This window comes from Aulonocara sp. 'chitande type north' Nkhata Bay, linkage group LG3, assembly GCF_057382095.1.
Source record: "Aulonocara sp. 'chitande type north' Nkhata Bay isolate Kocher_YH1m ecotype deep benthic linkage group LG3, A_spYH_male_GT1.1, whole genome shotgun sequence".
Taxonomy (NCBI): Eukaryota; Metazoa; Chordata; class Actinopteri; order Cichliformes; family Cichlidae; genus Aulonocara; species Aulonocara sp. 'chitande type north' Nkhata Bay.
In genome coordinates this window covers 39,627,935-39,641,103 of record NC_141346.1, presented here as the reverse complement: position 1 = coordinate 39,641,103, position 13,169 = coordinate 39,627,935, and the positions used below count along the sequence as shown (strand labels likewise).

The 13,169-nt window shown below is 38.3% G+C and overlaps 2 protein-coding genes across 2 annotated transcripts in view; both read right to left on the bottom strand.

The window, feature by feature from the left end:
* LOC147335638 (basement membrane-specific heparan sulfate proteoglycan core protein-like) overlaps positions 1–3,316 on the bottom strand; it is a 65,441-nt gene extending 62,125 nt beyond the window's left edge. Inside the window, exons 1-2 of the mRNA XM_086286103.1 lie at positions 3,307–3,316; positions 1,400–1,632 (exon numbers count right to left, since the gene is read on the bottom strand). Of these exons, the coding sequence (XP_086142229.1) occupies positions 1,400–1,632; positions 3,307–3,316 (243 nt within the window). The remainder of the gene's footprint in view (positions 1–1,399; positions 1,633–3,306) is intronic.
* A 1,964-nt stretch (positions 3,317–5,280) lies between these two features.
* Positions 5,281–13,169, bottom strand: part of LOC147335636 (basement membrane-specific heparan sulfate proteoglycan core protein-like) — a 62,784-nt gene continuing 54,895 nt past the window's right edge. The window contains exons 9-12 of the mRNA XM_086286102.1: positions 8,560–8,826; positions 5,977–6,243; positions 5,568–5,621; positions 5,281–5,522 (exon numbers count right to left, since the gene is read on the bottom strand). Of these exons, the coding sequence (XP_086142228.1) occupies positions 5,281–5,522; positions 5,568–5,621; positions 5,977–6,243; positions 8,560–8,826 (830 nt within the window). The remainder of the gene's footprint in view (positions 5,523–5,567; positions 5,622–5,976; positions 6,244–8,559; positions 8,827–13,169) is intronic.

Here is a 13,169-nt window from a genome sequence, read left to right as displayed (position 1 = left end):
ATAACATGAAGGTTATAACAGAAAATCTGTCGCGCTCTCTCTCTCTCCGTCTTACACTCACACAGACACGCACACCACCACCATCAACTTTGCTAAATTGCTAAAGAAAAACATTGATCAGGCAGCTGTGATTAAGCAGCAGTGTAAATCCCACTATTTTCACAGTTGTTGTGGTCGTGATAATTTTGTGATGCCACATCGAAAAGGCTCGGATGAGCTTTCCAAAGTTCTACAAGTTGTGCCTCCATCGCTTGTGTCCAGATCACACGCTGCACAGCCGAGCTGCTCCGTCTTTTTCACCGACGTTTACGTGTTTGCGCGTGAGCAGTGTGAGCGGCTCACGAGCGATTGATGATCGGGAGCTGCTCGAGGTGTTAATCGCTTCTCGTTACCCCACGTATACTACACGATGCACGATGAAGGCCAAAATCGGGCCGATCACCAAATCGGTCGCACGACTCATAAATCGTCTCAAAATGGGCCAAAAATCGTACAGTGTAAGCCCAGCATTAGAGCAGCAATGTTTGTTTGCCCAGAGAAAGAAAAAAAGGCTGCAAAAGCACAGGGAGGACTGGGAAAAGGAAAACACTGGGAAAATGCACGATAACACCTATAAAGCGCACTGCACTGTGTGCAGTGAATATAAGCGCTATGTGGCCAGAAGTGTGATAATATAACTTATTTTGTGTAATAAACAACTGCAAGGATAGATGATTACAACAAATAGATGACTAATACATAAAAGTAATGCATAGATTAATAATGATGATGAGTTAAGATGCGTAATCATGGGAACAAGCGGGTTTACAAACAGGAGCAGCTGATTAGCTTTAGAAAAGCTGAAATAATACCTCAACTGAAGCCAATTGTACTAAATGCACTATATGTGCACTGTTACAAGAATGATTCTGTTCTATTGTTTTCTATTAATTTATATAATTTTAAGTTAAGCAGGACAGAGTTCTTTTAAAGAAAGATTTACTTATATTCTCAAAAGTTAAGCATGACAGGCTTCTGTTTAAGAAAGAGACCTGTTTTACTGTGTTAATGTTGTCATTGTGAGCTAAAAATAAATAGCTAAATGATCATTTGTTTCCCATATGGTCATATCACAAAGAATATGCATCTGCTTAAATCAAATTCAAGTCAAATGGTTAAAAAAATAATTTCACACACAAAAAAAAAGAGCTACAAAATTCACCACACTGTGAAGGGTGAACTGGGTTGCCCGGCCCTGGCCACGAGGTGTCCCTTATTTATTTTTCAGGGAGTTGGCAACCCTAACACATCACCACCACCTAGGGTTGCCAACTCCCTGAAAAATAAATAAGTGTGGTGAACATTAAAATGTCCTGTCATGTGATCAACTTACATGATACAGTCAGTCTGATGATATCACTCCACTTAACAAATAGTCCCTTCTGCCCCGGCAGCTGTATCCTCCACTGTCAGACTCAGTAACTGTGATTGTGTAGGCACTGGATGTTGGAGGTGTGTTTAACTTGGCAGGAGTCCATTCATACGTCCACTGAGCTCCTTCACCTCCCTGAATCTCACATCTGACAGTGACTGTGGTACCGCTGTATATCTGAGTCCAGGATGGCTGCAGGGTCACAGTGGGCTTAGTGGGAACTGTTCACATAAGAATGATCCAGTTAGAAGAGAAACATAAAAACTCTGCTGTTTATAACATAAGAGTAGAGTCATTACAAAACAGCTGATTCACAGAGAAACAAGTTAAACATAACAAAAAGTCACAACATAAAAGTTTCAAACTGTAACACAATATTTTCAGTAAAATGTAAAAGGTAAAGTCTTTACTTTGCACAGTTTTTGTTCAGATTCCAAAAAGTTACAGATTATTTTTCATGAGTTTACAGCAGATTAAGAAGACTGGAAGAAATCATCATTTGAGAAACATTTTCTAAAAGTTGTGATGAGGTCATCATGTGAAACTGGTGCAGTTGCTGATTTGGGACACACTTGTCACACTTGTAGTTATTGTATAACAAACAGGTTCTTGTGGCTCTGACTGATTTTCCATGAACTGAACCACTGATCCACTAATGCATCTGTTCTACACTGGAGGTTCTTTTAGCTGTCGTATCATTAAAGATATTATGACACTCATGAACACCTTTATTTTTCATTAATTAAAATAAATAAATAAACAAATGCCATTAACAACAATTACAGGAAAGAATCTAAGTGGAACCTGTAATGTAGCAGAACAGTCTCTAATAAAATGTCACGGCCAGGGGATCAGCAGGCCGCTGACTAGTAGTGTTCTCTCTCTCGCTCTCTCGCCAGGGCGGAACTCATGGTGGGTTCACGCCCTCGGCCCACGCCCCCTCTGAAGAGGAAACACCTGGGCCTCATCAGCGCAGCCACACAGGTTTATTTTTACAAAGCTGAAAAAAAAGGAAAAGACTCGCAATAAACACAGCTGAGCCAGGAAGCTAAAAGCATCAGGCTCTCCAAGGCCAAAATAACAAACAAAAACTCTCCCCCTTCCTAGAAACAAAACACAGGGTAAAACTTCCCTGATCAAGAAAAGGAAGATGCAATGCCAGACCTCCCTGGCTGTCCACAAAACAGGAGAAAACTGGGTTAAACAAAAGTGGGTTAAACCACTGCCTGCTTCCACTCTGCTGAAAACTGGTGAAAAATCCACATGTGCAACAACTGAGCTGAATAAACTGGGATCATTACATTTGTGTTTCATTTTTTTTAATGAAATTTACTGAATATGTCTTTCAACTCCACATGCTTCTGTCACAGTCCTGGGTCTGTGAACCAGTGTTTTGATTTTGTATTACAGTGGTCTCTCCCTCGCTACAATGCAATTCACCTTTCGCGGCCTCGAGTCATTTGGTACCGGGCAGCGAGAGTTGAGGCTGGAGTGTGAAATTTATGGTTTTCAGAGTTTTTATTGTTAGCTCGGTTTCCCTGGATCTTTTCCTGGCTGTTATGAGTAAACTATGAGCTTTGCCGGTGTCGCCCGAGAATACCCCGAGATTGCCACAACAGCACTAAAAACCCTGTTGCCATTTCCGACATCATAACTGTGTGAAGCGGAGTTTTCTGCAGTTACAGCTTCAAAAGCAAAATTGCGGCGCAGACTGAGCAAAAGCAACACACTTCAGGTGTCACTGTCCCCCATTATGCCCAGGTGGGACCGGCTCGTTGCAGAGAAACAAGCACAGGGCTCTCACTGATTCAGCGTTATGGTGATTTATATATTTTCATGTACTTTATTTTTTATCTTTTTGTAGTTTTGTCTCTTATTTTGAAAGAAATATTTACGTGTTACCATAGCGATCAGCGAGCATCAGGGAGAGAGGAGGAGGATCTTACTCTCAATGTAAAAGAAAGACTGCGATAAAGGACCGCTGCTGTCCAGTACAGAATGCGTTCAGCTTGTCAAATTTACATAAATCTTTGATCGCTAGCAGTGTGACTCTGAAGTGCTGCACTGTATGTTTGTAAGTTTTCTCCCCAACAAACACAACACTGGCGACAAAACGTGTTGCACCGTCAAAGGCAACCGCGGGTGCCTTTGGTTTCATTCTTTAATTTTGGACTTATTTTTCTAGAAGGTTTGAACTTTGAGAGTTTAAACAAGAGAGAAAACTGTGAAAATGTTCGTGCCTGTCTGAGAAAAGTGAATAAGTGTGTAGTGAGGGGTTTAACAGCCTTAAAACATCTATAATAATTGTAAAAAATAAAGTTGGCTACTTCGCAGATTTCACCTATCGTGGATTACTTTTAGAATTAAACTCCTGACATAAACGAGGGGACACTGTATTTTCTTGTTCCCCAGTCAGTCGTGTCCAGGGTTGGGTATCGTCACTGATTTCTAGAAGTCGATTCGATTTGAATGTGGGAAATTTTGCCTCAGACAGTCAGAAATATTATAATTCTGATCACTTATCAGTACATATCCATATTTTTATATCTATAAAAGTTGAGACTTTATCAAAGGTGTGAGCATCACAGCAGGTGCCTGCTCTCATTTACTGTTTTAGCTGGTTGGTGGCTGTTGAAATCTTGTAGTTTAACCTGAGATTCTGGCGTTTCGGGCAAAATACATTTATATTTAGAAAATCGATTCAGGATTTTATTGAATAAATATCACGTTATTCAAGCTAGAATCGATTTTAATCGGAAAATAGATCATCAAAACCCACCCTAGTCGTGTCTTTTGTCTCTCTGGTCTCTGTGCTCCGTGTTCCCTATGTTCAGTGTCTCGTCCGTGTCTGTGTTATACTTGCTGTTTTACTTTGACGGTCTCTTGTCCTTTGTCACTGTTTCTAGTTTTGCTTCACCCTGGTCTCGACTGTTCTCCCCTCATGTGTCTCATTCCCTCGTTTCACTCAGTGTATTTCAGACCCGTGTTTCTCTCTGTCAGTGTCACGTCGTCCCCTCACCATGCTGCGTGTTTCCGTGCTCCCTGAGATCAGTGTCACTAGTTTACAGGTTTCCCAGTGTTTTTGTTTTTAGTTCCCAGTTTTTTGTTTCATTTTGTTTTTGCAAGTTTTTTTCTTTTCGTGAAAATTATACCGCTGCAATAAAGCAGCCTTTTAAGTTCATTGCTCTGATGATTGTTTTGCGTTTGTGTCCTACATCCTCCCTGCCACACAGCCGTATCATAACAGTTTCACTGTGAGTGATTGCTGTGGATTTTATGTAAAACTTTATGTTGCATCTTCAAAAAATAGAAATAAAATAACTGAGACTAACAATGAAGTATCGTTGACACTGGTTTACTGAACCTTCTTTTCAGTGCATGTACAGAACATGAGTATCCATTTTCTACTGCCTCCTACAGGACACACTCTTCTTCCACTTCCTTACAACATTAATGTAACACAGAACCACTACTGGCTCTCCTGGCATTACCGTTGTAACGACACACTCATTCTTTTTCTTTCAGATGAATAACAGGAACTTAGGATGTAGGTATCTATGAATAATAACTATTATGCATACTCATATATTTATATAACCAACTAATTTCTTGCGATACCACACTTTAAAACTTGTTTTACGCTGCTTTTGATACTAAAATGAGAAGAAAGCCTGCAGTTTTATTGAAAGACATGATATTTTCTTGTTTTTGCATCAAACGTTGTGCAATATAATTTTTTTTGTTTTTTAAAAAGGTGAAATATGCCCAACTTACATGACACAGTCAGTGTGATGATGTCACTCCACTGTGTTAAGAAATACCCCAGAAACCCACAGTACAGATGAAATTATTTTGTTTTGTTTTTGAAATTAAAATGTGTGAAACGTGTCCAACTTACCTGTTACTGTCAATGTGGTGATGTCACTCCACTCTGTCCAGGAAAAGCTTCTTCTGCCCCGACAGCTGTATCCTCCACTGTCAGACTCAGCAGCTCTGCTGATTCTGTATTCACTGGATGTATGACCTGTGTTTACTTGGCCTCGTCTCCATTCATACGTCCACTGAGCTCCTTCACCTCCCTGAATCTCACATCTGACAGTGACTGTCTCACCTCTGTATATCACACCGCTGTATATCACACCGCTGTATATCACACCGCTGTATATCTGAGTCCAGGATGGCTGCAGGGTCACAGTGGGCTTAGGAGGAGCTGTTCAAATAAACAGATATCATTAGCAGACTGATAATTTGACTCGAAAATCAACAATAAAATGTTTTGTTTTTATTAAATAAATTAAACCAGGTAATTTACTGATCTTTATATTTGACTGTTTACTTATTTCTACATATTTGCATTTATTTATACATTTATGAACATGTAACCTATGAGCTGTAAGTTAGCTGTTGTTTGCAAACAATGCTGTTAAACCTCCAATATATCCAAATAATCACACAAAATTAAAAACAAAACCTGTTGTGTTGTCGCAATACAAAGAATTTTGTTGTGTTTTTGGATGAAACATTGTGCAGTATAAATTAAAATGTGTGAAACGTGTCCAACTTACATAATACTCTGAATGCGATGATGTCACTCCACTCTGTCCAGGAAAAGCTTCTTCTGCCCCGGCAGCTGTATTCTCCACTGTCAGACTCAGTAGCTCTGATGATTGTGTATTCACTGGATGTTTCAGGTATGTTAACCTGGCCTTGTCTCCATTCATACGTCCACTGAGCTCCTTCACCTCCCTGAATCTCACATTTGACAGTGACTGTCTCACCTCTGTATATCTGAGTCCAGGGTGGCTGCAGGGTCACAGTGGGCTTACTGGGAACTGTTCACATAATAATGATCCAGTTAGAAGAGAAACATGAAAACTCTGCTCTTTATAACGTAAGAGTAGAGTGACTGCAAAGCAAATGATTCACAGACAGTTTGAAGTCTGAAAATCAAAACAAAGTCACAATAAAACAATTTATAGCTTTCACACTGTAACACAATATTTTAATATAAAATGTATTAGAATTTACTTTGTAAAGTTTTATTTATACTCCAAAACTCACAGATTTTTCTGCTTTACATTTACTTTGAGGTTAAAATCAGCGTGAAGCTGGGAGCCAGTATGAAAAATGGGAGTGCTGGGATCCTATGTGATGTGTTTGAGCTCAAAGCCTGGCAGCTTAAATCTGTTTGGTCTGCAGTCATTCAGCTGATTGTTTGCTTAGACTGTCGCAGTAATCTAGGCAGGGGCACCGTAAGAGGAAGAAAAGTGATAAAAATTATTAACCTATCACCACAAAATAATGTTTGCTTCACACTGTACTTTTAAATGTTTATGTTTCACAGTGTTAGTTTTGTTTTTTTCAACAAAGAAGAGGTTAGAGCAGCACCTCTGCAGGACAAAGAGACTGTAGGATGGGTCTGTTAGAAGTAAGGACTGTTTTTTTTTTTTTAAATAGAAAAGTGAGACAGGTGGAAATTAAACTCAGAGGAAGTCTGCATGAAAAGCTTTCCTACTATTAGTCAACTTACTTCACTTCTAACAGAAAACAATGTGTTTGTGTGTTTTTTGGTCAACATGCAGTTAGTTGGTGCAGTCAGACCCTTTGTACATATATATGCTAAATCACTTATCTGCTGACCTGCTGGCAAGACAAACAGATCAAACCTCTGGCTCAGGCTTAGCTGTCCCACTGCCTCTGCACCCACACTCCTGAAATTGAACCAGCCCACTGATATCTGAAGGAGGAGCTGAGTCTTTTATGTCAAATGTGTCCAGTTGAGGGAGGCCCCTTGGGAATTGTATTTTTTTTCTGCACACTATTTATTTGGTAATCAAAGAGTAATTTGAAGGGCAAACTGTGCCAAAAGTTCAGGCAAAACAATCACAAAGGCCCAGTCTTAGTCTTAGCCTGTGTTTTAGTCTGCTTCCAGGAACAAATAGAAGCAACTTATCAGCTGACCTTAGAGTTCTGTTTGGAGTTTGTTTATTTAAAAGATCAGAGAGCTACGAGGGAGTGAATCCATTCAGAGACTTAAAAACAAACAATTAAATAATCATTATAGCCTGGCTGCTACCAAAGTAAAGCATATTACACAAGAATGGATGAAATAAATGCAGGAATTACTTTCTTAAAGTGAGCAGATGACATAACGAACGTCATTTTTGCAAATGCCCGAACCCTTTTACAACACAATTTATTTATTTCTCAAATGAGAAACTGTCATCAAAGATCACCTGCAGATTTTTTTCAAAGAGAGTTCTGAACTTTTTCAGAGGAACAAGGTTACACTTAAGAGCAAAACGAGGGTCTGAAGGTTCAAATAATACAATCTTTTTGATCGTTTACATTCAAAAAAATGAATTGCCAACCATGATTTTATGTCATCACAGCAGTCTAGCAAAACTTTTAAATAGACTGTAAAACTCATGTCATCTGTGGTTTTAGGAGTTTGATGGGCAGCAAACATTAAAATCCCCAAGAGTTAGAATGCTGTCAAATCTTTATATGATTCCAAAGAAAAGGGTGGAAATAAAATCCTTGTTTAACTTGAGGGGATGATAAACAAGCACAGGAGGAGACAGATCCACCATAAATAATTATAGTTCAGAGCTGCCATAAATATCAGCAGTGAGGTGTTGGCATATAAAAGGGTTCAAATAGATGCAAGACCTCTGCTGTGACCAGGTTCCTGCAGGAAGCTGCCTGTGACTGTTGCAGGTGGTGAGAGCTTTCAGTCAGCTGAAAGAATTAAAACCTTTTTGAGTTCCACCAGGTCTCAGCACAGAGACATATTTTAATTTGTTTTACTTTGTTTAAAAATGTATATCCAAAGAATTACTTATGTTATAATTGCCACTATTTAATAGCATAATTACAAACAGTAATTTAAGAAGTAAGAAATGTCTTCTACACTATTTTATAGATAAGAAATTCAACATTAAAAATATAAAAATATTATAACATATAACAATATAACAAAATCTTTTTCATACTTCAGATGTTTAACTTTGAGTCTTTACTGTTAATTTTTATCAAAGCCATTTTTGCTACTTTTGATAATAAACAACAAATAAACAAAAAAGCCTTTGGTGTGTTACAATATAAATTAAAAAAAACATAGTGTGAGTGAAATATCTCCAACTTACGTTTTACATTCAGTGTGATGACATCACTCCACTCTGTCCAGGAGGAGCCTCTTGTGCCCCGACAGCTGTATCCTCCACCATCAGACTCACTAACACTGCTGATTGTGTATTCATTGGATGTTGGAGATGTGTTTAACTGGGCTGGACTCCATTCATACGTCCACTGAGCTCCTTCACCTCCCTGAATCTCACATCTGACTGTGACTGTCTCACCGCTGTATATCTGAGGCCAAGATGGCTGCAGTGTCACAGTGGGCTTAGGCAGAGCTGTTCAAACAAAAATATATCATTAGCACACTGATAATTGGACTTGAAAATCAAAAAGTTCTTTCTTTTAAATAAATAAATAAAATCAGGTAATTAACGGATCTTTATATTCAACAGTTTACTTATTTCGACATCTTTACATTTCCATATTTATACATTTATGAACATATAATCAATGAGTCATCAGTTAGCTGTTGTTTCCTAACAATGTTGTTAAACCTCCAGTGATGGATTCAAAGCTGGAGGCTGCTCTGCTCTCATAAACTGTTCATAAAATGTGAAATACAAAGTTTTTATGTGGCACCAAAGTCAAAACTGGCAAAGAAAAACTAAGAGTAAAGGTTCAGTAACCAGGAAAGGAGCACAAACTGTTTTTTAAATCACTCTAAAAAGACAAAACAGCACCATGAACTCCTCTGTGTCTGTAAGTGATCTGAAGACTGAACAAAGGTGAAACAATGTACTGAGCCTAATAATTAATAATTTGACAGATTTAGTGGTTTAAGTGCTGGTGATTAGTGAATATTGACTTCCATTACAATTTGGAGAAGACCTTTTTCAACTCTCAAAATTTTTTAAACTCATCAGTTTCCTGAATAATGACTGAATCGCTTTTAGTTGTGACTAAATTCGTGTTTCTTCTCCTTCCTCTGCAGGTGTAGATGCCTCCATCAGAGACAGAGATTGCACTCTTAGAGCTAAAAGAGATGATCTCATTTTCAGATGAGGTTTTTCTGAACAGAGTAATTCACCTCACAGGTCAGTGTCACACTGCCCCCTGCTGGTGTGGTTGTGCTGTCTGCTGTCAGAGTGGCCTTGACTTTAAGTTCTGTAACTTAGACAAATATGAGTCTATTATTGTGGTCCTTTTAGTGGAAGAAGGAGAAACCCACCACATCTGCCACACAGATGTTCCAGCTGCAGTTTTATTTCCTACTGCAACTGAGACTCAAATACAAGGTGAAGAGCAGGTGAGCCTGGCTGAGTAATACGCCACCTGGTGGTTTGTTCTGAGTGTGACAGAAAGCCTGAGCCTGTGAGCCTGAGCTCAGGGTTAATGAACCCTCGATTAGAGAAAACCTTCTACACTCATCTGTGGATCTGTCACAGCAGCAGTGCAGCAAAGGTCACAAGTAATAAAACAGACAACAAAGAGAGCAGGTGAGCTGAAACTTGACCACACGTCTGTATTTTAAGTGCTTTATGCAAAACTTTAAGACTTTCCAGCTGATAATATCTGTGCACACAGATGTTTTGACATATTTACAAACCTGATCACACACACAGAGATAATAAAATGCACACAAGGGTTAATATATATACACGTGACTTTGCTACAGTAAAATCTCCAAACTAAGCTACTATCATAGAAACACCAAATTAGAGAAAAAGTATTTTGTGTCCATTCTTCCAGTAGAGTCCACACACTTGTAAATATGTGTCTCTGTAACAATGAGTGGAGTGCAGAGGTGTGAACTCAAATGCAGGAAGCAAAATAACTTAAATAAAACTGAACTTTAATACCTAAATAGTCTAAAAATGGAAACATATAAAGAATCAAAATGTAAAACTAGAAATAAATAAACTGTCAATAGAAACAACTAAGAGATGAACACACATGAGTGTTCACAGATGCTCTGACAAAGACTGACAAGACACAGCAGGACAATTTAAACAGGACTGGGAATGAGAAACAGTTAAAAACAAACAGGAAAATCATAAAAGAGGAAGAAAAATAACACAAAGGATGAAAGAAAACAAACCTTTAAATTAAAGAGGAAATAATTTTTAAAAAAACTAAACAAAGATGGGGAAGAAGCACTCAGAGTAAAATGATGAAACACCATGACAGTCATAAATGAATAAATCTATATCGATGGCACTTTGTCCAGTTTGTTTTACTTGTTACTCTTCTGTATGTGAAGTCTTTAACAACTTTTAGAGGTTTTTTTCAAGAGGACACTGAGGCAGACAGCACACCATGACACTATAAATAACTGAGAGTAAAAATTCATAATAAGACTGATTAAAGTCTTCAGGCAGGACTTTAACTGACTGATCTGTGGTTGAGTCTGTTTTCAGATTAGAGTTACCTGCATTTACCCTAAACTCATCACGCTGTGCTGTAATAAATTAGATTGATCCTCCAGTTCATCAGCATCTTGTGAATCCTAACTGTGATCTGTGAGGATGGACAGATAAATACTCATGAAAAGGAAATCAGTCAGTTTCAAGGCAACAAACTCTAGTAAATATAAAGTTTGTGTATCAGCTGAGTGAAACATCTGCTCACATGGTTGCACTCTTGATACGATCATTTTAATATTTTAACCAATAAATGCAGTGCAGTGTGAGCTGTATCATATTCAATATTTTGTCCCTCAGGTTATTCCTGAAATATAGTTTGTTTCAACTTTGTTATATGACGGGTCACATTTATTCATCCCGTAAGTAAATGATTCTACAGTATTGCTCAGCAAATATACTTCTTCCTGGTCCGCTCATGTCAAAGTCCGCCATCTAGTGGTTAAATGGAGGAAGTGCCGAGTAATAATGGCTAGAGCTCCGTGTCTGTGATAGTTCTGCATCTGCTGCTCTTGAGATGGGATAAAGTGTAAGTTTGGGCAGATGATGGATTGCTTCTACATATTAGTGCTCTGTCCTTCTTGTGGGTCTGTGAAGTTTGTTACATTACTACTGTAAGCTAACTGTTAGTGCTTTGTTTTGCCTGTTAGCATAAAACATGTCAGCATGTGGTATTTGTATTTACGTCACTTGACAGGCTTTGTCCATTTATTGTTAATGTTATGATCTTGCATTGGTCATGTGACATTTGTGCATCTACACTGAGATTAAATGTACCTGCTCTGTTTTGTTGTTACAGTTTTACAGACTGAAAGTGGTACAAATGGTACATCAGTAAAAGCTCTGAAGAACGCCACAGTCTCCACATGGAGCGCTTACTGAAGCCATTTATGTTTAACTGCACAGGCTGAATAGAAGCATTGAGCCTGTGCAGAAGATAACATGTAAACACAGGGAGGATATTATTGAGCACATTATAGGAGATAACAGCTACATATATGAACAGGAAGAAAAAGATCATTTCTTACCTTCAGCATTTCCACAGATGACAGTACTGAGCACTAAAATAATGAATAAAACCTCATCAGACATTATACAATCAAACTGTTGTAACACAGTGTGCAACTATAAGTGATGCAAAAAGCAGCAGTGTATCAAACATTTAAACACTTAAAGAATCACAAGTCTGCTTTGTTCCAGCTCTCAGGTAAACAGGTTAAAGCAGTGACTCACTGTAATTCTCACAGATCAGAAACATTTTCATTAATCGCTGCCGTTCAAACAATGTCAGACGTGTACTTACAGAAAAAGCCCATCATGCAGAGCAAAGAGTGCCCCATCGTCACATCCAGCCTGCTGCACTCTGATCCTCAGATAATCAAACAGTTTTAGTTTGCAGATAAAGAGAAGTTGTGTTTAATATAGATACAACAAGAGTTTTTCTACAGGCTCTTATTCTGATTGGTCTCTCTGTCCTTCCTGCCGTTACACACAAAACTCAAACAGCTCCTGTAGCTTTGACCGCAGCAGTTGGTTGACATGTTTATATTTCCTGTCCACTGCAAACATAGAAGCTTGTTTCTTTTGTTGTGTTGTTTCCTTTTTCTATAATATAAAATGTTGTTGTGTTGCTTCATGTAAGTATGTTTTGCCCGTTTGGGGTATTTTTTGGGTGCAATATCCACTAATATTTGTCTCCTGGCAGGTTTCTGCAGACTGGGAGTCACTGAGAGTGAATATACCAAAACAGCTTTTCTACTTTGGTGCCTGTATTTTCACTAAAGCCTTTTTAAATCATTTTTCTCCTTTTAATTGTTTAACTGCAGAATTAAAATTAAATTCTTACTTTAGGCTGCATTAAAATGTTTTTATTTTATTTGACTCTTAGCTGAAACATCATCATGCAGTCATATAGTGAAAAGGCTCCTTTGACCTCAGACCTGTGAAAGTTTTCACCTTGTGGTTAAATTCTGGTTTTAAGTTTGGTGGAGACCCAAACACAGGAAATGACTCAGTGTGTGGCTGAAGTGAGACTAAAGACTTTTATGTTTCACCAACTAAAGTAACAATTAAATTCATAGATAAATTCAAAGTTATTGTTGGCGACTTTCAAGCCTTTGAGTCGCCGAGCAGCTGAATAGGGGAATAATGTTGACGCGCCCGCTGTTTAAAACGTTAGTCAAAGTTCCAAGTTAAAACTCCTTTATTTGTTATCAAATCCTTAAAATCCGTAGAAAAACAGTGATCAAAAACATTCC